The 24621-nt window shown below is 43.1% G+C and overlaps 1 protein-coding gene across 1 annotated transcript; it reads right to left on the bottom strand.

Annotated features, from left to right (window-relative positions):
- Positions 1 to 10495: 10495 nt before the first annotated feature.
- LOC134220365 (uncharacterized) lies at positions 10496 to 13356 on the bottom strand. The gene is made up of 4 exons (XM_062699410.1): positions 11153 to 13356; positions 10934 to 11082; positions 10759 to 10869; positions 10496 to 10692 (listed from the first exon to the last, which is right to left on the bottom strand). Exons 1-4 carry the CDS (start codon positions 11429 to 11431, stop codon positions 10554 to 10556), a joined length of 678 nt encoding a protein of 225 aa, XP_062555394.1. The 5' UTR covers positions 11432 to 13356; the 3' UTR covers positions 10496 to 10553.
- Positions 13357 to 24621: the final 11265 nt, after the last annotated feature.

The following is a 24621-nucleotide window of genomic DNA, read 5'->3' as shown; positions in this document are numbered from 1 at the left end:
AAAGCAAGACCATGCTGAGGGTGGCTGGGTTCGATTCCCGGTGCCGGTCTAGGCAATTTACGGATTGGAAATTGTCTCAACTTCCCTGGGCATAAAAGTATCATCGTCTTAGCCTCATGATATACGAATGCAAAAATGGTACCTTGGCTTAGAAACCTCGCAGTTAATAACTGTGGAATTGTTTTATGAACACAGCTGCGAGGCGGCAATGTCCCAGTGCGGGATGTAATGCCAATGAAGAAGAAGTAGATGTTGAGAAACTGTTTAGTTCAGAATTCAGCCGTAAGGCGGCACTAGTGTATATGAGAGATCAATTTAGTTCGATATCTCAGGATCTGTGGAATTTAGAAAATTGCTGTTTTTTACAAACTTGCTCGGGGATTGTGAGCTGATATGTTGAAAATTGTGAAGTTTAAAATTCATCCGTAGAGTAGTGCTAGTGCTAGTGCAGTTTGATTATATATCCCCGGATCTGTGATATTAGAGATAGGCCGTCTTCAACACAGCTGTTCGAGGATAAAATCCAATATACTGAAAAACTGTTTAGTTTGGATTAGATCCACGCTGGGTGACGATATATGGGTCAATCAGTTTTGTTAGATATCTCAGGATATGTATGATATAAAAGTGCCGTATTTACAGTTATTTGGGATTTGAAAACCAATGTGTTCAAAAACTGTGCTTGTTGTGTTATATAGCTACCTCATACGAAGAAGGCCGTAGGTTCGATCTCAGGCTCATTTCAATTTCCGTGCCGTTTCCATTTCAATTCTGTACCTTTAACTTGACTAGTCTAGCAGTAACTGTTATAATTGGAAAAGCAGGATGAACTTGTTTCTTACATCCAATTGAATCATTTGTTTGACAAACTGCACAAGGGCGTAGCCAGAGGGGGGTAGTGGAAAGATTGAACGGGTACTGAAATGAATTCCCTCAAACATGTACACTTTACGATCCAATCATATACAGAAATAGGTGGTTGAAATTCAAAAGATTCCCAAAACTTATTAGGGCATCCAGGATCCATAATATATGAAAGTTCAAAACAACTCGAAACATTTCGGGCTCAAAAATTCTCTTTGAAATCCTTCTAGAAGCTCCCCTGGGAACTTCTGAATTCCTCCGGAAAGTTATCCCAAAATTCCTCTGAAAATCGTTCGAAAATCCTTCTCATGTAATTGTAATTCCTCCTTATCTAGAAACCTACCACTATTTTTTTTTTAGGAAATTCACGAGGAAATTCCTTGAAGATTTCTTTTCTTCTCTCCAAGATTTACTTCTAGATATTTCTTCGGCTATTCTCTCTTCAGGAAGGCATTTCCTTCAGGAATGCATTCGAGAGTTTCGTCAAGAATACATACGGATTTTCTTCCCAAAATTCTACCAGAAGTTTCTTCAAAAATTTATGACGGAAATCCTCCGATTTAGCTCCATAATTTAACTTGTAAATCTAAAAGAAATTCCTTCGGAAATTCTTCTAGGACCTTCTCCGGGCATCCCTCTCGGAACTCTTCCTTTAATTCCTCCGGGATTACTTCCAGGAAATTTTCCGGGAATACAAATATTCAATAGCGAAATCATCTAGCATCTGGAATTCTTTTCGCAATTACTTCAGAATATCCTTCAAGAAATCCTCTAGAAATATCTTCATGAATTTCTCCTGGAATTCGTCCAAGTATTTCCCCAGAAATTCTTACAGGTATTTTTTTCGGGAGTTTCTTCAGGTACTACTCCAGGAATTCCTTCAGCAATTTCTCCGGGAGATTTTCCGCGGAAGTGTACTAGAATTCCTTCCGGACTTCACTCGGAATTTATTCGGATATCTGCCAAGAGTTCTTCCAGAAATTTCTTCAGAACAATCCGCAGGGATTTTCTTCAGCAATTCATCTGGGAATACTTTCAGGATTTCATCTGGGAATTTCTGCATTAATTCCTCCTGGTATTTTTTCGGAAATTCCTTTAGGAACTTCTCTAAGAATTATTTCAGGACTTCCATGTGGGAATTCCTCCGGAAGTGCTTGTGGGAGTTCCTCCGGGAGTTCTTCCAGGAGTTTTTCCAAGAAATTCTCCGGTTTTACCTCCAGGAACTTCACAGGGAATTCCTGGACGATATTTGGCAGGAATTTTACGGGAAATGGGATTTCGGAAGTTCCTTCAGAAATATTTTTTCTCTTCCTCTAGGGTATTCCACCGGATGTTCCTCTGAAGTTCCACCAGTAGTTCCTTCGGGAATTCAATCAGGCTTTCTTCCAAGAAGTCATTTAGCAATTCTTTACGCATTTATCTACAAATTCCTACAAGTTCCTCGGAGAATTTCTCTGGGAGTTCTTACGGGAATTCCTCCGGGAGGTTCTTTTAAGAATTCTTCCAGGAGTTCCTCCTGAAATTCTTACGGAAGTTCCTTTGGGAGCTCATCCTAGAATTCTTACGAGAGTTCTTCGAGTTCGAGTAGTTCTTCAATAAATTCCTCCAAAAGTTCTACCGGCAGTTCCTCCGAGAATTCCTCTGATAATTTCTCCGGAAATTCCTATAGAAAATCCTTTTCAGAGAAACACCCGGAGAAACTGCCAGTGAAACTCCCGGAGAGATTCTCGTAGAAACTGCTGGTGGATCTCCTGGAGGAATTCCCGATGGAACTGCCGGAGGATCTCCCGTAAGATCTCCCGTAAGAACTCCCGTAGGAATTTTAAGAGGAACTCCTAGAAGAATTTATAGAGGACCTCCCGGATGAGCTCCCAGAGAAACTATCGGAAGAACTTCGGGAGGAATTTCCAGCTTAATTTCTGAAGAAAGCCTAAATGATTTCCTGAAAAAGCCTGAATAATTTCCTGGAATAGCTTCTGGAGGAATTCCCGGAAGAATTTCTGGAGAAACTCCGGATGAATTGCTGGTGGAATTCCCAGAGGAACTCTCGAAGGAATTTTCTGGAAGAATTTCTGAAGAAACTCCCGGGAGAATTTTCAAAGGAACCCCGGGGAAACTACCAGAAGCATTCTCGGAAACAAGAGAATCTTATAGACAAATCTCGTCTAGCTGAAACCTTTGTTGGGGTTTGTAGCTGGACCATCATCATCATCAGAGGACCTCCCGGAGAATTCCCTGAGGAGCTCGCAGAGAAATTCTCGGAAGAGCTTCTGGTGGAAAATCTATATAAATTCCTGAAGAAGCCTAAATAAATTCCAATTCTGCCGAAATTCCCGGAAGAACTTTCAGAGGAACTGCCGATAGAACTACCGGAATAATTCTCGAAGGAAATCCTAGAGAAATTCTTGGTAGAAATGCTGGTGGAACTCCTGGAAGAATTCCAGGAGGAATTTTCGGAGAAACTTCTGGAGGATCTCCCAGTGGAAATCTTGAAGCTTCCACCGGAATTCTTTCAGGATTTCATTGCGAATTAATCTAGGAATTCCTCCGAAAATTCCATTGTTGATTTCATTTTCGGTATAATTTCTGTATAAATTTCCGGTGGAATTCCTGGAAAAATTCTTTGAAATTTTCACAAGAAAATATTCGAAACAATTCACGGAAAATTTTATGGAATTTACACAAGAAGTTCGAGAATTTTTCGTGAAATTCTCAGGAATGTTTACTGGCAATTCTGCGGAATTTCCACGGAATATACTTATTCTTGGAAATTATGGGAAACAGCACGAAATTATTTGAGTTATTGCAGGGAATTCTGTAGAACTTATAAAGGAATGGTAAATAATGGTGGAATTTTCGGATCAATTCCCGGCAAAATTTATGGTGGAATTCCTAAAGAAACTGCCCAAGAAGTTGCTGGAGGCATCCTAAAGAATCCCTGGTACAATTTCGGATAGAATGCCAGGAGCAATTGTCGAAGGAATTCCTAGAGAAAGCTTGCATATTGTTTTTTCTGCCTATTTTATAATAAATATTATTTCAGAGAGGATTTGTTTAGAAATTCAGATGTATGGTTCTAGGTTTCTTAAACTTATAGAAGAATGCAGGATTTTTATTTGTTATAGCCGATTTCATATTCTTTCTGAATACTAAGTTCGTTAATATATTTCTCACTTTATTTAAAAATATCTGATGAGCAATAAATCACGCATTTTTAAATCCATTATTGTTTTAATTATTAATGTTTCGATTTGGTGTGGATTTGGTTTCATGTGTTAATATTCATGTGTTTTTATAAAACTAATATAAAACTACGATTTAGAACTCCAAAAAAGTTGCCCCCCCCCACCTCTTCTCGAAATCCTGGTTACGCCCATGAAACTGCATATATCCATTTAACACAATTTCGAGAAAACAACAAAAAACTATTTTTTAACAAATTGGCACAGAATCTTTCGATTTCTTCGATACGTATCAATAGTGTGGCCAAACTCAACATCCTAGGGCTTTTCCAGTGCGAAATGTGCAAACAGTACTCCATAATTGCTCTTCAAAGTGCGTGCACACATGTAGTTTCTCAAACCAACGAAAAAAAAAATCATACATTCCTGAACAATTTTATTTCGTGTTTTTGCCAGGACATGTATTTTTGGACAAGGATACAGAATATTCAAAAAATTCATTTTGTCCAAAAAATGTAACATATTCAGTTTCTCAAGCAAACGGTTCATTTAGAATTCCGTCTTTCGCGTTACTATCACATCCCAACAAACAATCTATGCTAAATAAGCTAGTTTAAACTGAAGTAGTCTGTTTTGGCTAAATAAGACCTAAGAGCAGCCGAAAAACGAACCCACCGCAGGAAGAAGATAGAGTATGAAGAACAAGTGATTAGCGAGACGCAGGAAAAAATGGAGCAGAATGATATGCGGAGGTTTTATGGGGCGTGCGGAGAAAGACAGCGCCATCTCCCGTCTTGTGCAACGACCAAGTAGGGAGTTTGCTGACAAATAAAACCGAAAGGGCTCCCAGGTTGAAGCAACACTTCGAGACTTTGTTGAATAGTGGAACTGACTGTGCATCGGTGAACAGAATAAATATTAGTGACGATGGACAAGCTGTGGAGTCGCCTACACTAGATGAGGTTAGAAAAGCTATTAAAGAGCTTAAAAACAATAATGCTGCGGGGAAGTACCAGCTCCCGGCCGAACTTCTCAAACTCAAATTGCCAAAAAAGTGCGCAGCATTATGAAATTCTGCACCATATTATGTCGAAAATATGGGAAAACGAGGCCTGCTGGCTGGTTGGACGGCCTCATTTGCCCTCTCTTCAAGAAAAGTGCGCCAATTACCAAAGAATAACCCTCCTTAATTCGGCGTACGGAATTATGTCCCGTATTCCGTTCAACAGATTGATACCGCTTGAAGAGTCCTTCGTCGGCAAATACCAGGCAGGTTTTCATAAGGGCCGATTAACGACGGATCATATGTTTACCCTGAGACAAATCCTTGATCAATTCCGGGAGTACAACTTGCAGACACATCATCTGTTTATTGATTTCAAGGCGGTGTACGATTCAGTGAAACGGAATGAATTATGACAAATTATGCTTGAACATGGTTTTCCGGCGTAACTGATACGGCTGATTCGAATAACGTTGGACAGATCGAAATCAAGTACAAGGGTTGTGGATGAAATATCGACATCATTTGTTACCTTAGATGGATTGAAACAGAGTGATGCACTTTCGTATCTACTGTTCAATATTGCGCTCTAGGGCGCGATAAGGAGAACTGGTGTGCAAGGAAGCGGTACCATTATCGCAAGATCGCATATGCTCCGGGGATTTCCGGCGGTATCGATATTATCGGGAATGATCGCCGTGCCGTGGAAGAGGCTTTCGTGCCTTTTAAGAGGGAGACAGCGAGGATTGGACACACGATTAATATCAGCAATTAACACGGTTTCATTAGTGGTGGTGGTAGCGAAATGGTGCTGGATGGTGAACAATTTGAAATGGTAGAAGAAGTTATGTATCTCCATTCGGCGTATGTTCATTGAAGAGCTGTAGCCCATCAAGTATCAAGTAAGACCTTTAACAGCATTCAATGTTTGTTGGGATTGGCCACTTGTTATTATTATCGAAATTATTATCAAGAAACTGATCATACTAGCCAGGATTCACATCGAGTTACAGTACATCGAGTAAGGGAAAGTGCACTGTATGTATCTCAAATTGGTATAGAACCACTTTGAGGTATTTTCAAGAATAAAGATGGCCATTCCAAACACATAATCCTTGTCGAATAACTTAAATTAGACGAGGTATTGATTATATATTATGTATCTCTCGAATATCTTGTGGTTTTTATAATCGATGACTCCTATTTTAGTATTATTATGATAGAATTCATCATTCATTTGTTTGCGTAGTATATTCTTGAGTTATTATCATACCTATGGAGAAAGAGGTAAACTCTAAACAATATTGTAAGGTAAAGGCCATTGACTGACTCCCTGGTCATTATCAAGAATGGTTTGGAAGAAAAATATTGGTCTAAGGTTAACTGTACAAAACGACCTTTTTCACGGACGTTCCAGATTTGAGGAAAGGTCATCTGGTAGCGGGTCCACGATGTTAGGCATACGTACGTTAGGCATAAGGACGTTAGGCATAAGTACGTTAGGCATAACGGACGATAGGCATAATGTACGTTAGGGATAATGGACGTTTGGCATAGTTCTGCCTCCTTAATGTCATGGACTGTTCTTTGGGTCATTATATGCCTATCGTCCATTATGCCTATGGCATTATGTCCGTAATGCCTAACGTCCATTACGCCTAACGTTCTTATGCCTATCGTCCTTATGCCTAACGAACTTATACCTAACGGGTTATACCCTCTGGTAGCCACCTGCGGTCATTGCAGAGTAAGAACTGTGAATTAACACTAAGATCACTGTCAGAAATGGCTTAGAAAAATATTGCGCTACTCTAGGACGAACTATCCAAAATGACCATTTTACGGAAGTTCCGGACTATCTGGAAGGTCGTCGGATGGCCATTTGCGGTAACAGCTGAGTGAGACTTTGAAATATCTACAAGATCACTGTTGCAAGAGTGACAAATTAGCAAGATCCAATTCTATAATTTATTCTACGAGATGAGATTAATTACAAAATTTCTGTAAAGACATAAAGACATAATTCTAAGTCAATAGATATGTCTCTAAGTCTCTAATTCACAAGTGATGCGGAGCTGGATGGGACTTTCGATATGCTGGTGTTAGACGAGGCGCATTTAACAATCACCGTCAGAAATGGTTTCGAAAAAAATGCACTGCTGTAGGACAAACTTTCCAAAATGATTATTTTTACGGATTTTCCGGATTATCCGGAAGGCCATCTGGTGGCCACATGCGGTTATAGCGTAGTAAGAACTGCGAAATGTTTACAAAATCACCGTCAGAAATGGTTAAGAAAAAACTGCGCTACTTTAGGATAAATTGTTAATGAAATAAATGAATAATTCATTATTGATCACTTTTCGCAGTGCACCTGAGCCTTTTATTTAGCTATATTTACCGGAGCCATCTATCGAATCACTTTTATTATCTTCTCAATTGATAAAGAACCAATTTTTTTAGGAATACATGGTGATTTGGTGCAAATTGGTCAACTGAATAAAAAGATATCTCATTTTTACCTAACGTGTTGTACTTTTTACAACAATGCAAGTCTCCGAAGTTTAATTCTTCAATACCTGCCACCGTTACGAAGATTGATCTATCGGCTCTATAAAGATCGTAAACTCGCATGAACTTAGTGGGCAGCAGAGACTATGTAAAGGGCTTGACGATCCCTCTCAGGCCATCTACGAGTTGTGGTGCCTGCCTAGGATGTGGTGGGGTTTGACAGTGGGCTTTGTTAAACTTCTATATAAAGCTGCATGTATCCGCAAGCAGGCCATGTGCCGCTCAAAGAGCGCAAGCCCATGTCCTGGTGTTAGGTGGGAGGTCTCCAGTTAGCCTTGCGAGCAAAGGCGTAGGATTGCCAACCTGGAGATGACGATTTCCCGGTCCAGGATGTTTTCGAGTGGGAAACATTCTCGATACCCTGGACATAGTGTATCCATTGTACTTGCCACACAAGATACATACCCATGAAATGGCGGGCATAGCAAAACTTTCAATTAATACCTGAGAAAATGCTAATAGGAAACTAAGTTAAAAAGTAGACCAAATTCCAGTTGGAATGTAGAGCCATGGAAGAAGAAGAAGTAGAAGAAGAAGCCCTTTTATTAAGTCCTTTAATTGGGTCTATATCGTTTATCATACACGTCTCAGTCCCTATATCTTCCTCCTGCCGACACTTACATTTTTTTATTATTGTTTTACTCAACTCTACTCTACTCATCTAATTGAAACGAGTTTTACCATTCGTCCGACGTATCGCTACGGGTTTAGTGTCTTCTATAGGGATAGAGTAATTTGTTCGTTTCTTGTCTTATGTTTTGTCTAACTATAAGTCGAGGTCTTTAAATTTGAAGAGTCCGAGTGTAAACCGCGTCAAGCGCTTCGTTTTCGTCAAGCGCCAGATTGCAATTCTGTATAAGTACCTGCCAAGATTTATATAAGAACTGGGCATATGCGAAATTGCAAGATTCTTATACAAATCTTGCAAGCTTTTCTTACAATAAAGCTATGTCCATTTAGAATCCGGAATAATAAAATCATCTGTATCTCGGTAACGGATTGACGTACAAATAAGGTTAATACATCAAAACAAGGGCAATTCACTGTACTTTAAGGAAAAAATATTGATACAAATCATTTCTTCTTGTTTCTAGCGAAAATTCGCACCTTCTTCTTTATTCCTCTCATCAAAAGTTGCACACCTCCGGAGTCAACTTCCTTGGCACATTTGTTCCACATTTTGGTCATCTGAGTCGCGTCCCGAGCTGTTTTTCCACTTTTCTTAAGCTTCCGCTTCATTACTGCCCAAAATGTCTCGATGGGCCGGAGCTGTGGGCAGTTGCGTGGATTTATGTTTTTTATCGATGAAATCTTCGTTATTATCGCGGTACCACTGGATGACTTCCCGGCCGTTCCCGGCTGTAGTGGCAACACGCCAAATCTGGCCAAAACTTCACGGGACCTTTATGGGCTTTATGGAAGATAGACCGCGGTTTTTGAGACATTCCTCCTTGTACAGCTTCGAGTCCATCGTCTTATTCGTCACAAACACTTAGGTCTTTGCTCCACAGCTGCATATCCCTTGCCAAAATCATCTTTTTTTTCAAGTTTGACCAAAAAGCAAACTTAAACTTCGCAGGAACTACTCCTCGTGCCGTCGCCATGTAAAATTGTTGGCTAAAAAGCTGCCCGAGATCCATTTTGACGTAGGTGTCATCGTCGATGAGCAGGATTATCAACGTGGGTGTGCAGATTTTTTTTCTCTCCTTTCGGCTTCCATCTGGAATAATTTTTGACTCGCTGCACGAAACATCGTGAAGTTTATGCCACAGCAAGTGGGCGCCTAGATAGACAAACCGCTGTAAAAGAATTCTTGGAGCGGTCACTTCCCGTGCCGCTCCAATACAATAAATGATTCCGGATTCTAAATGGACATAGCTTTACCTGTATAAAAAGTTTACATTTTTTTGTATAATAATCTAACTATTTCGCATATGTCTAGTTCCTATATTATCAATTCAGTGCAAATCCGAATTATAGCCGCTAACAAAGTTGGATTTTTCTCACAATTCGTACGTTAAACCTAACTTCGGAAGTGGTGCGCTGTTTTCATTTGGTGATGTGCTATACAGCGCACTACTTCCGAAATTAGGTTTAACGTATGGATTGTGAGAAAAATCCAATTTCAATAGCGGCTATAATTCGATTTTCTACTGAATTTATAATTCAAATTTTAGCAGGTTCTTAGGCAGAATGAATCACCTGCTTTGAGCGTGCTTACAGCGGCACACAAGGAGTTAACTTTCTGAAATTAGTATGGCGAAAGGCATCTAAGGCCCGATTTCTCAAAATCAAGCACCTTCATCGAAAAAATATTTGGTAGGCGTAGTAGCGGACACCTTCCTTAATAACCGGTACCAAATAGTTGTTCATGAAAAGTTTCTAAATTTGAGAAAACCCACGTTAGATGTCTTTCGCCATACAAATTTCTGGCGGTTAACTCATGCTGGCTATTTTGCTATAGCGCCTGAATGTGACAGTGGCGGGTATAAAATCAGCCACTGCCAATAATTCATTGAAAGAAAAGCTGATATCCACTGGTTGGATGTTGGAAATGGAAAACGGGAATCAAGTCTCCTCCAATGTAGGTAAAATCATTCCCAAATCTCAAACTTCAAACCCTTAAGCGCGAACACACACGTTTGCGATTTTAAATAAAAGCATCGCTCTTGAATTTTCCGTGAGAAATCGTATCGTTTCAATATTCAATTTATTATTTACACATGCAATTATATCCATTTTTCTTGGCGAAGAAGGTCAATTCACTGAATCGCTCATGAGTTTCAAGAATTTGATTTTTTTTCCAACTCTGATCTCCTCCCCCTCCCTACAGAGAGAAATGGTAAATTTATAATCCAATAAAAAACAGTGTAAAGCAGCTATTACTGACGTATATTGCTGATTTAAAGATGAGCATTCCCTTGCCAACTTTTTTAAGCCATTTCATATGAAATAAGATCCAATACATCCCTAGGACAATACTTTTTATATTTTGAACAATCGCCATAAAATCCCAATTCTTCTGCCTTGTAGAATTCTCTTGGAAGATTCTCGTCGATTGAATGTGATGGGCTGGAATAACATTAGTTGAAAGTTTATGCCATCCTCAATGAAATCAAATTATTTACAAATGATTACCTGAGAGTAATTTGTATTAAATCACCCAAGACACCATTATGTTCATGAAAACCGTTCCTGGATGCTTCGCAAATAGCTCTCAACAAGCACTTCCTTCCGTCATATCCAGCACTGCAATGGTAATGAGTATAACAAATAGAATATTTGAAATTTATCTAAATGTATCCAAACTTACACCCACAACTGCTGTTCAAGAACGTGATAAATCCGTCTTCGTGTTATTCCATCCGATTCTCTAAAGCCCAACGATTGTCGCTTTCGCCTCTCACCGCCCTTAGCTTCTCCAGTGCTCAATAGTCCGTTCTCGGTTTCTTTCACTCGAAACTAGAAGTAAGAATTTCGTGACGGTCTGAACTTCTAAAACATTCACAACCCAATCGTCCTCCAAACATACCCTTTTGAAAGGATCGGAAAAATCGGACGCCTGTACTGTCATGCCGTAGTTGGCTTCGAAATTATACGAACAGAATACGTCCACTCCGGTCGGTTTTTTCTTGACCACTGGAATGGCTATGGCCGCCAAAATACCGGTAGCCGCACCATTCGTCATCAGCAATGTACGTTTGTGTCTATCCAGGATGTCCACGCTGGCAAGGGAGTCTCCGGCGGCCATTGGGCCGAAGATACCCATGCCGACCAGCAGCACCAGTACTACCACTCTTGTTAGATTCATGACAACTGGACCTACTCAATCGAAAATAATCGGACCCCGACCTAAAGTGATGCAGCAAATTTCGTTGATGTACCCAAAAAATCATAGCTGCGATAGGCAGTTGAAACGCACTCCATCAATTAGCTGACGTAGCTCAATTCACACCCCGTACTTGGATCTCAGGCAAACGAACTAAATTTGTATGTGGCTGTATGATTGTTAATAAGTAGAACAAACATCCAAATTGGATGCTATATGTGTGGTAACTAATCATGCTGGAGCGCGTGTCATCGATCCTAATGTGGAAATGGAAGGGGTGGATAAAATTCCTGTGAAGCTAATTGAAATTAAAGCTTTTTTAAAACTGCCATCACGGTGGATAGGAATCATATCTCCCAAAATTACTGTCCAAAGCTTATTTATGGAACTTATAGCTTATAGACTACGAGCTTCATCACTTGATAAAGAGTATCTTGATATGAAACGTCATATACATTATTCCCAGTAAAAATGGGAAGTGCGATCTTTGGCATTAAGAAGACTTCCGGAGTCGAGTCAAGTGTAAGACCCTGAAGACGGCCTCACAACGTGGAATTAAATGGAATAGTACTTAACGCGCATTATGCTCGGTAAAGACATTCCATTAAAAGAGGCTTATAAAAATTTTACATCTTCTGGGATTTTACATAGGCGGGCTCCCTGAATGCGGTACAAAATTTGAGTCTGGTGGCCCTAAAATTGGACCTCAAACACCGAGCTCCATCAGCGGTATCAGAAGTGGCCACGCAATTCGTAGAGGCGAATAGATTGGGACCTAGCCTTAAATGTAGACCCAGAAGCTTATAAAAGCTTAGCCATTACGAATAAATAAAAGTTGACCAAAATTTAGCCTGGAAACCGAAAAATCGTCAAGGATTTAGATCTTTCATGCTGGCTCTTCACACTACGCGAGGTGCGCAGGACAACTAAGTAAGCAAAGAGCACTACACCTTTCTGGCATCGTGGAGTTAGCTTCCTACTAAGTGCCCAGGCACACTCTACGCTTATGAAATGGGAACATATTAATTAAACGACAATCGCTGTCAGATTTGGAACACGGGGTCGAAGCTTTACTATATACAAATGTAATGCGCCAACCAATTCTGCCAATCTGCATGACAAAAGGTACTTCCGAGTTAACTCATTGCAGTTGAAAATAGGATCCGTGATGGAAGCGTGAAACCTATGAGTGACTTCGATGCGAAGAACGAATCTGACAACTGGAACTATTAGCACATCATCGGATGCTATGGTCTCGGAGAAATGAGCGAAAACAGAGTGCTGTTCGCAGAATTCTGTCGCAGTCACGTAAGCCTCTCGTTTACAGAAAATTAAATCTACCACATCTGCGACCACCGAAACGAAGCTCTCTTGATGTACAGAATAAACGTAGTGCCCTAATACGCCTGCGCATAGAGCGGATTTGTAGGCAAGACAAAGGCTCAACACATGCCGACTGGAAGATGCCAGGTGGAAAGGCCGTTCGTTGACTAACTGAAGACTCTTGTGGTAGCGTAGAAGTCCAATGGACCATCATCAAGAACGCCTTCATTGCCATCAGCGAGAAAAATCTGGGCGAACTGCACACCCTGATCACTGATGAGATCCTCAGGAATATAAAGGAACGAGTCGAAGCCAAAGCCGCAAGAGAGCGAACAAAACCAGTGGAGCCAGAGTCTTAGCCCGTCAACGATACTCGGCTCTGGAAAAGGAAGCGAAACGCTCTTGTCGACGGGCAAAGAGCATGGGCGGACTATCTTGCCGACAAAGGAGAGAAAGCCGCTGCAACAGGGTAAAATCGCCTTCTCTATGATAGCTCACGTCGTTTAAGTGGAACGAAGATGAATGCAATGACGCCTGTGAAAGTCGTCGAGCACATCGACCAACTTTTCCAAGTCCCAGCCAGGCCACCAGGCATTTATTTATTTATCATCAGACTAAGGCCGGAGTGGCCTGTGCTGCACATAAAAGACTTCTCCATTCAGCTCGGTCCATGGCTGCACTTCGCCAACCACGCAGTCTGCGGAGGGTCCGCAAGTCGTCCTCCACCTGATCGATCCACCTTGCCCGCTGTGCACCTCGCCTTCTTGTTCCCGTCGGATCGTTGTCGAGAACCATTTTCACCGGATTACTGTCCGACATTCTGGCTACGTGCCCGGCCCACCGCAGTCTTCCGATTTTCGCGGTGTGAACGATGGATGGTTCTCCCAACAGCTGATGCAACTCGTGGTTCATTCGCCTCCTCCACGTACCGTCCGCCATCTGCACCCACCATAGATGGTACGCAACACTTTCCTTTCGAAAACTCCCAGTGCGCGTTGGTCCTCCACGAGCATCGTCCAGGTCTCGTGTCCGTAGAGAACTACCGGTCTTATAAGCGTTTTGTAGATAGTCAGTTTGGTACGGCGGCGAACTCTATTCGATCGGAGCGTCTTGCGGAGTCCAAAGTACGTACGATTTCCAGCCACTATGCGTCTCCGAATTTCTCTGCTGGTATCGTTATCGGCGGTCACCAGTGAGCCCAGGTACACGAATTCTTCAACCACCTCGATTTCGTCACCACCGATAGAAACCCGTGGTGGGTGGCTCACATTGACCTCTCTTGAGCCTCTTCCTAACATGTACTTCGTCTTCGACGTGTTGATGACTAGTCCAATCCGTTTAGCTTCGCTTTTCAGTCTGATGTAGGCTTCCTCCATCCTCTCAAAGTTACGTGCCATGATATCAATGTCGTCGGCGAAACCAAATAACTGGACGGACTTCGTGAAAATCGTACCACTCGTGTCAAACCCTGCCCTTCGTATTACTCCTCCAAAGCGTTGTTGAATAGCAGACACGAAAGACCATCACCTTGCCGTAACCCTCTACGGGTTTCGAAGGGACTCGAGAATGCCCTGAAACTCGAACTACGCACATCACCCGATCCATCGTCGCCTTGATCAACCGTATCAGTTTATCCGGAAATCCGTTTTCGTGCATTAGCTGCCATAGCTGGTCCCGATCGATTGTATCATATGCGGCTTTGAAGTCGATAAATAGATGATGTGTGGGCACGTTGTATTCGCGGCATTTCTGCAATACTTGACGTATGGCGAACACCTGGTCTGTGGTAGAGCGTTCACCCATAAAACCCGCGTGGTACTGCCCCACGAACTCTCTTGCAATTGGTGTTAGTCGACGGCATAAAATTTGGGAGAGTACCTTGTAGGCGGCGTTCAGCAATGTGATTGCGCGATAGTTGCTACAATCCAGCTTATCGCCCTTTTTGTAGATGGGACACACGACACCTTCCATCCACTCCTGCGGCAGAACCTCATCCTCCCAAACCTTGGTAATCACCCAGTGCAGCGCTCTACCCAGTGCTTCACCACCGTGTTTAAACAGCTCTTCTGGTAGTTGGTCAACTCCAGGGGCTTTGTTGTTTTTCAGCCGGCCGATCTTCTCCTGGATTTCCTGGAGATTCGGAGCCGGAAGTCGCATGTCCTGCGCGCGTGCTCCTAGGTTCATTACCATACCGCCACCGTTGTCTGCCATATCGCCATTCAGGTGCTCTTCGTAGTGCTGCCGCCACCTTTGGATCACCTCACGCTCGTTCGTAAGAAGGTTCCCGTTTATGTCCTTACACATCTCAGGCTGTGGCACGTGGCCCTTACGTGAACGGTTCAACTTCTCATAGAACTTTCGTGCGTTATTAGCGCGGTACAGTTCCTCCGTCTCTTCACGGTCTCGATCTTCCTGCTGACGCTTTTTCCTCCGGAAAATCGAGTTTTGTCTGTTCCGCGCCCGTTTGTATCGTGCCTCGTTCGCCTTCGTGCGGTGTTGCAGCAATCTCGCCCATGCTGCATTCTTCTCCTCAACTAACTGCTCACATTCGCCGTCATACCAGTCGTTTCTCTGATCCGGAGCCACCGTGCCTAGTGTAGCGGTTGCAGTGCTTCCAATGGCGGATCGAATATCTCTCCAGCCATCTTCAAGAGATGCTGCGCCTAGCTGCTCTTCCGTTGGGAGTGCCACTTCCAGCTGCTGCGCGTAGTCTTGGGCTAGTCTACCGTCTTGTAGCCGCCCAATGTTAAGCCGCGGCGGGCGACTCCGACGCGTGTTGATCACCGTTGAGAGTTTTGAGTGCAGACATACTGCAACGAGGTAGTGGTCGGATTCAATATTCGCACTGCAGTAAGTGCGTACGTTCGTGATGTCGGAGAAGAATTTACCGTCGATTAGAACGTGGTCGATTTGGTTTTCCGTTACTTGATTAGGTGATTTCCATGTGGCCTTGTGGATATTCTTGCGGGGAAGGAAAGTGCTTCGGACTACCATTCCGCGAGAAGCTGCAAAGTTTATGCATCGTTGGCCGTTGTCGTTCGATACGGTATGCAGACTGTCCGGTCCGATGACCGGTCTATACATTTCCTCCCTTCCTACCTAAGCGTTCATGTCACCGATGATGATTTTAACGTCCCGCAGTGGGCATCCATCGTATGTCTGCTCCAGCTGCGCATAGAACGCTTCTTTCTCGTCGTCGGATCTCCCTTCGTGTGGGCAGTGCACGTTGATGATGCTATAGTTGAAGAAACGGCCTTTTATCCTCAGCTTGCACATCCTTGCGTTGATTGGCTGCCATTCAATCACGCGTTGGCGCATCTTTCCCAGCACTATAAAGCCGGATCCCAGCTGGTGGTGCCACAGCTTTGGTAGAAGGTAGCCGCTCGATGCCCGCTTTTCCACACTTTCTGTCCTGTCCAGCAGATTTCCTGCAGCTCTACGACATCGAAGTTGCGGGGATGTAATTCATCGTAGATTATCCTGTCGCAACCTGCGAAACCTAGCGACTTGCAGTTCCATGTTCCAAGCTTCCAATCGTGATCCTTTATTCGTCGCCTAGGTCGTTGCCGATTGTCACCACCAGGCCACCAGGCATGGTATGCCTATAAAATCCGACGTATACCACAGATCGCAATACAGAATTCCAATTGTGGGCTTCATGGCCGTGCGGATAGCGACGTCAATCGTCGCATGTGCTACGGAGTGTGGGTTCGATTCCCAGTAAAGAAGAAACTTTTCGTGTCTGAAACTTGATTATGCATATGTACAACATGTGATAGATTTAGTTCGGAAAAGGTATTGGAGGGTAACCGCCCCTTCGGTGGGGTTTGATCCCACGACCCCAGTTCGCATGACAGGTGCTTTCCCTACTAAGCTACGAAGGACCTCCGTCGTCCACCGCAGCTTAGCGACGGAGGTCCTTCGTAGCTTAGTAGGAAAGCACCTGTCATGCGAACTGGGGTCGGGATCAAACCACCGAAGGTTATCAATACCTTTTCCGAACTAAATCTATCACATGTTGTACATATGCATAATCAAGTTTCAGACATAATAATTAATTTCCACTCAGGGTGGCTTAATACCCGGCATATAGGCAATTAACTTTGAATGTACTGAACTTTTCGTGATCGAAATTTTTTCCACTGGTTGTTATGTGTCCTTGTCCGTTGTCTCATGCTAGGTGTAAAGTGTTCAGTCTGTACGACCCTTGGTCGAAGACGGTGTTCGGTTTGCTGCGAAGACTCCACGAAATGAAGAAAGAAGATCTCATTGCAGAACTCGAGAGCTGCGGCTTGAAGCCAGTGGTCGTGCACACTCGCTCGTCTCGACAAGACGAGGAGATATCGCGACCAGTTTGACCTGCTAGGGTGGGCCTGGTCAGCTGGAACGCTTTTCGCCCAAGAGCAAATAGATCGAGCTGGCTTCCTCGAGAAGAAAGAGATCGACGTGGCGCTCATCACCGAAGCATCGTGCGACTCGCTTGCCGACCAGGGGAGGTGGTGTGGCAGGGGGAGAAGGCGGAGCACTGAATCCTTACCCCAACATGTGCGACATCTGGATTTGGTTCTAAACTGTAAACACCTTTTTGTTATGGCGAGGCAATTTTTATGCATACTTTTGTTTTCGACATTTTATCAAAATTAAACACTCAATCATGCAGCAATATAACGATGTGACATGCTTGAGATACCTGCTTGATTATAGGGACTCGAAAAAGAATTTATTTGCAGTAACTACCGGTAACACCGGTTCTAAGCTTCGATGCAGAGTACACGAGCTTTGTTCGCCAGTGACAGGCGTATGAGGCCCTTGTGGTGTGGCCATCGCTCTTCGCTACAACATCAACTGTCGCCTGCTGTCAAGCTTCCAGCTGAGCATCACCATCGGTGTCGAAGTGACCAATTCCGTCGGCAGAATCACGTTCATCGTGACGTACTGCCTAACTCAAGCTAAAGCCGGCGATGGTTAAGACAAGGTCAGTACATCATTGCCGGCGATCTGAATGCCAAACATCAAGTCTGGGGCAACAGTAGCGGCAATCGAAACGGCGCCATCTGAAACAACGATACAGAGGAAGGCCACTACACGATCCTGAGCCCGGATTCCCCCACTCTGCTGGGTCGGTCCAGCATCCATTCGACAATCGACTTGTACATCACCAACATGAGCGACCACATCTCGCAGCCGGTTGTCTACCAGGAGCTCAGTTCGGATCACTATCCGGTGGTGGCGGAAGTGGGCTCCTCGGTTAATCGGCATCAGCTCTCCCGGCGAAACTATCATCGAGTCGACTGAGGCCAACGGTGCGTGGACGCCACCGTCGACTACGAGGCGCGGTCGGTAACGTCTGAAGCAATTGATCGGCAGCTGCTTTCCATCGAGGAGGCGATCTCGGTGGCCCAAGAACAACATATACCGACGGCTCGGCAGATAAGCAACACCCTGACCATCGATACATTCACCAAAGATTTGATTCGATTGCGGAATGTCACTCGCAGGCAGTTTAAGCGTACTGGACTGTCTGAGCTTAAGGCACGCTGCAATCGAATCACAGAAATTATCAAGTATCCGCGCTATACTAAGACCCAGACTATGCTAATAAGCCGTTCTGGAAAATACCCAACATTCTAAAATCCAAGCCTCGGCCCGTTCCACCTTAATCCCAATAGACAACAATGACTCTAAGGATCGCTTTCATACAGAGAAGGTCGCTGAAAAAGGCCATCACTACGTAAGCTCACACAATCTGGGGCAGAACATCTTCAGTTCACATGAAGCAGCCGTAAACGAGCATACTAACAACATCCATCTTATTCCTAACAACTTCTCGGAGGAGTTGGAGATCTCAGCTGGCGAATTGACGCCCTATATCAAATCATCGAAGAACATGAAGGCCCCAGGTTTCGATAACATTCTGAATCTTGAGTTGAAACACATGAGTGCTCCGTTGTTTGAGCACCATTCACCGATCTTTAATTAGTGTCTCCGGCTCAGCTACTTTCCATCGTCCTGGAAGTCAACGAATATCATCCCCATCCGTAAGCCTGGGAAGGATCCTTCCTCCCCCTCCCCCAGCCTTCTCTCAGGGTTATCTAAGCTATTCGGAAAAGCTTTTCATCACCGGGTACTTCAGTCTGCCGAAAATCTTGCTCGAGGAACAGTTTGGTTTCCGACGACATTCCGAAGGACATTCCGGGTCTCAATCAGCGGAGCATTATCATCGGGCCCCTGCTTTTCAATCTTTTCAGCCCTGACATGAGGGGGTCCCGTAGCGTAGTTGGCTACACGTTCGCCTTACAAGCGAATGGTCATGGGTTCGATTCCCAGCCCCTTCACCAAAACCCTCGTCAGTCGCCAGATCCGCAGCCCATACGGTGGCGTTTGGGGTACGCGCCTTACCGTCACGGCTGCCTGATGACGACTGACAACTTGTTCTTCTCGGAGGCATTCCTCCAACGCTACCCGGATTAATGGCAACCGAACAATGCAACGATCATTGAATACAAGACAAGGACAAACGGACACAATGGACTCACGATGAGATGGACTGGCAACGACAACAATAATGGTAATGGAAATCTAAAAATAGATTCTGTGTGGATTCTGTAGAGCAGAATACCACAGTAGATCTCGGCACAGCAGCGGTCAAGTAACACAGAGTGCCTAAACAAATAAATAAAGGAATAAAAAAAAAAGCCCTGACAAGCGAGAACCTCCACAAGGCGACATTCTGTCTCTGTTCGCAGATGACACCTCCATTGTCTACAATGGTAGAGTGATCAGATCGTTAGTGGAACTAAGACAAAACTCCAACTTGGAACTAGTGGCAAAACTCCAACGAGAGTACCTCACCAGCTGGAAGATCTGTATCAACGTGGCAATGACCAAGGTCATCATTTTCCTCCACTCTAAATCCCCTAAGCATGTTCCGCCTGGGGACTGTAAAATCATCCCCAATGGCGCTACTGTGGAATGGGTGGCTTGAACCCCGCAGCAAGCTTATTTTCCGGCAGCAGGTTGACAAGACGGTGACGTTCTACTGTACCCTTTGACCAACCGTCGGTCGTCTTTGTCCCTGAAAAATAAGCTTGCTGTCTATGAACAAATCATCCTCCTTGTGATCAAATACGGCAAGTTGGTTTGGGAGAGCTACGCTAAAACCCATCACCTCAAACTTCAACGGGTCCAAAACAAATTCTTGGGGATCAGTTCAATCAAAGTTAATTGCCTATTTCCGGGGATTAAACCACCCGACTTGGACGTTAATTTACAATGTTATGAAAACTCATATGTGAATATATACGTTATGTGGAAGATATTGATTTGGAAAATGTATTGGAGGTAACCACAAGAGCAAGAGCACGCAACTCAGGATCAGTTCAATCAAAGTTAATTGCCTATTTCCGGGGATTTCCGGCCTACGCAATGCGGTCGGGTCTGAGCTTGACGACCGACTGGCAAATAGTTTACACAACCTCACTTGATCAGTACAGTTGCTGATGAAGAATGTGTACAGCCGCCAGACATTCTAAATACTCACGCTCCTCTAATGTGGACGTGTACTATACACATGTGGAAGTATTGGCTTGAGAAATGGATTGCGAGTGATTTGACTATGCGTCCAATTTGGGAATCTCGAGCTCGTTCAGTAGCCGCTAGGTTGCGAAGGCCGACGGAGGTCCTTCGTAGCTTAGTTGGTTAAGGCTCGATGCCCACGTAGCGTCATTTCAACGCAGAGTGCACGTGGCGTCAAAAAGACGCAGGTGTGCACCGGGATAAAGCGGTAACGCAGCGTCACACAGTGCTTCGAACGTATGGAACTACGAGACAAAAATCATAACTTACATTCTACACGTTTCAACTCAAAGGTGTCTTTGGGAAAATGATTGTAAACTTGTTTTTCTACTATTTGCATTATTGACCTATGTTAAATTGATAATTGCATTAGTAGCGTAAACGCCAAATTTCATAACATATAATACGCTTCGTATAATCGAGATCATTTTGGGTAAATTGTCACTTATGATAAAAACTACTCTTTGCGTAATTGACCTATGTTGAACAGATAATTGCATAAATGCCGTAAACGCCAGGTTTTACGACATGCTTCAAAGAACCAGGATCTTTTTACGAAAAATATGTGATATGATAATGTAGTATGATAAAAGTTTTTGTTACAACAATTGACCAATTTCCAATTGATCATCTCATAAGTAGGGTGGTCTAACCGGTAGTACCGAAACCGGTAATACCGGTATTACCGGCCAATTTTGGGTACCGAAAATACCGGTTTTAGAGACGGAAAATACCGGTATTTTCGGTATTAAAAATTTTGCTGTCAGTATAAAAAATCTGACTTTTTCTTCAATGAACATTGTTGATATCGCCCAGTCCAGTAACGGTACGAGAAGTAGTAGTTCTTTTCCGTAGATCACCTATGAAAAACGAATTTCTGCAAAAATATGTCCGTCCTGAATTCAGAAAAGAATTTGAATTAGTGGCTGATGCCAAGGCACGCTGGAATAATTCAAGCCCTCGAACATGTTCAAGCTCCGGAAAAATATATTAAGCTCTTTTAGTGGAATGTATTAAACCGTCTAAGACGAATTAAGTACTGTCCATTTAATCCTGGTGGAATTAAATGGACAGTACTTAATTCGTCTTAGACGGTTTATGTTCAAGCTGTTGTGGAACTACTGCTCTGTGAGTTTTGCACTCTATATGAAGCCGACGTGGCGTTCCAATTTACGTTGGAACTATTATCAAATCAAGCAACAGATATTTCCACCACTATTTCGATGCTTTTATAGAATGAATCCAAGAGAGACGATCCAAATACGCCGATCTTTTTGCTTTTTTGAATAATTCTGCCGTGAAGCAATTAATCAGAAACGATTTTGGCATTTTCTTCAAGGCATCCAGAGCTACTTTGATTAGGCATGCGTATGGGATCTTGAAGCGCCTAATCATTCCTGATGCGATCGTTGAAACTGAGACAACGATCATATCTGACGATTGGTACGAAGAAGATGCCTCTATGAATATATTTCTGGTTTTTCGGTTAAAGAACAACTTGTGAAGAGACTGTAGCAAAGCAAAACACTTGCGTTGCTGGTGGCAAATATGTACGTTGATGCCGGGATCCTTGCATACAATCCGTAAGGAATTCTCCTATTATGAATCAGAAGGGATTACGGGCAAGTATTTGACACTGATTTTCGACGGTCTTGGAACCATTCGTCCTACTTCGGTTGAACCAGAGAGGGTATTCTCAGTAGTTGGCAACATTGCTAACAAAACCCAATGCGGATTGGGAGATAAGTCGCTCAGTACGTAATGTCTACTTAAGTTTCGCTTTGCCCAGCTAAACAAGCAATGATTTTAACATTTGAAGTTTGTCAACAAATATTGTTTTTCATCCAGAAGTCCAAATCAAAAGTTTTTCTTATAATACCTGAAATTTTCACAAAAATACCGAATACCGGTATTTGACTAAAATGGCCAATACCGACCACCCTACTCATAAGTGACGTAAACGCCAGCTCTCATGTTTTATACTATAGAATCAGAATATCCTTAGTAATGATTTGAGGGATTGGTTTTTAACGACGGTATCAGAAATCATTGGAACTTGTTATATTTTTTTCCAAGTTCGTTTATTTGGTAGGTTCAGGCGTGTATAACTCTTTACGGAGCCATGGCTCCTTGTGATATGTACAATCATATCATATTATTATGAAGTTAGTAACAGTGGGGTAGAAGCCACCGTACTCGTAGTGACTTTAATTATCATCAGAATGAAGGAGATTAGCTGACATTTCGAATGGTTGATACGTCAACTATGAAATCATGGGCAGTAGAGCAACAAGCAGACTCTCATCTGAGCTCTCATCCTCCCATCATTTTGTTTGTAGGTGCTATGTCCTATGCGTCCATCAAAACCCTATTTCCATACAAGTTTCACCGTCCTTGAGCTCTCTACCGAAAATGTCTGCATAATGCTTAGCGAGGTACAATTCATCAGGTCTTGCAAATTAACCTCAGCGGACGTTTCAGACGCGGAAACCTGTTTAGGAATGATTTTTTTCCTTTTTCAACGCGTAAAGGCTAGGAAGCAGATTTGCATGCACCTCGTTTAAAGTACTTTGAAGCAGATTGTACTTTCTGTCGGATAAACTTCTGTCGGAAAATTTGCGCTTGAGCTACTTGATATATTGGTCGCAAATGCTAGCTCCTCAGGTTCATTTTTATTGATAAGGTCTTCAACACGTAGTTTCTTGGTTTTATTCGAACATTCCTGATACGGTTTTTGAGGTCTACCCTTCGCGATGTTGAATGAAGACCCGGCAATTCCTTCAATATTTATTTTCGGATTGCGAGGAAGATTTACCAACGAAGACAATCAGAGAGTTTTGCTTCTCGAATTTCTCGGATGATCGAAAGCTCTTTAACCATTTTTGATCAACTCTCAAACAAAAGATTTTGCAAAACTGCTTTAGTTCTTCGGAGTTCCTCGGAGAAATCTTCTGGATTATATAAATCAGACGAAATATGTCCTACTGAAACACATTTAATGAATCGCCCACTTTGAGCGTGCTTACAGCGGCACACTATGAGTTAACTTTTGGAAATCAGTATGGCGAAAGGCATCTAATGTTTAATATTTCGAAAATAAGAACCTTAATCGAAAACATATTTGGTTGGCGTAGTAGCGGACACCGTCCTACATAACTGGTACCAGATAGATTTTCGTGAAAAGTTCCTGCTGTTGAGAAAACCTCCGTTAGATGTCTTTCGCCATACAAAATTTCTGGCGGTTAACTCATGCTGGCTATTTTGCGCATATACAATAGCGCCTGGATGTGACAGCGGCGGGTAGTAAATCAGCCACTGCCAATAATTTATTGGATCTTACTTACTTGATTTTACGCTTTCAATATTGAATTTCACAGTGACAGGTACCGTTCGAAAACTTAGGCAATGAAATAGATGCTTTTCACTAACAGGTGATAAATCATCCATTTTCAGCGATGGAAATGTTTACAAACACGAGTTGTTTTGATCATCCCAGAGACCTCACAAAGATACTAATGCGCATACAGCATAATTGAAATATATGTTAATATAATGGTCTACTTGTTTCGACTAAATACGAGAGTCGATTTTTCCATTTTTGTCCAAGGGACACAGCACTGTGCGTCACCACACCGATGCACACCAGCGTTATTTTAACGCTGCGGGCACGTGGCGTTAAAAAACCCGCTACGTGGGCATCGGCCCTAAAGCACCAGTCTAGCGTACTGTAGGGTCATGGGTTCGAGTCCCATCGAAGGGAAATTGGTTACCTCCAATAGATTTTCCAAATCAATATCTTCCACATAACGTACATATTCACATATGAGTTTTCTTGAGCATGATTCTCAAAACCCCTCCCAGGACAAGAACATCCGAGATTCCGAGGTCCACCGTCTGGCCGGGATAATAACCTAACATAAACGCTTTGGTGAGTGTAAAGAAAAGTATAGGTTAGGATATCAAATTTAGTTAGTCTTTTCAATTTAACAAAGCCTTGCTGGGATCCATGAATGTTTCGGATGGTCGCTTTGTAGCGCAGCGATGACACTGGCGGAATCCGTAAGAATTAGGATCGGTTTATCGGATATTATTTCTGTTGTCCGTAGTCTTTAGACAAACCCGTCGATAGTTGTGCTTATGCAATAGATCAATAGTCCTCGGTCAATTGAGACACTGAGGACCATCACAAGCTTCCGGTTTGGAATCGGCTGTTCATCAGACTGGGAAAGATGGTGCCTCATGTTCCATACATGCCCACGAACGCTTTTTCCGGC

Source organism: Armigeres subalbatus, chromosome 3 (genome assembly GCF_024139115.2).
Source record: "Armigeres subalbatus isolate Guangzhou_Male chromosome 3, GZ_Asu_2, whole genome shotgun sequence".
NCBI classification, from domain to species: Eukaryota; Metazoa; Arthropoda; class Insecta; order Diptera; family Culicidae; genus Armigeres; species Armigeres subalbatus.
The sequence above is the reverse complement of the archived record's forward strand: the minus strand, read 5'-3'. Positions and strand labels throughout refer to the sequence as shown.

Coding starts and splice junctions, on each gene's coding strand:
- LOC134220365 (XM_062699410.1), bottom strand. CDS start 11,431: ATGAATCTAACAAGAGTGGTAGTACTGGTGCTGCTGGTCGGCATGGGT. Junction 11,083..11,152: donor TTTCCGATCCTTTCAAAAGG/GTATGTTTGGAG, acceptor TCTTACTTCTAG/TTTCGAGTGAAAGAAACCGA. Junction 10,870..10,933: donor CTTGAACAGCAGTTGTGGGT/GTAAGTTTGGAT, acceptor TTACCATTGCAG/TGCTGGATATGACGGAAGGA.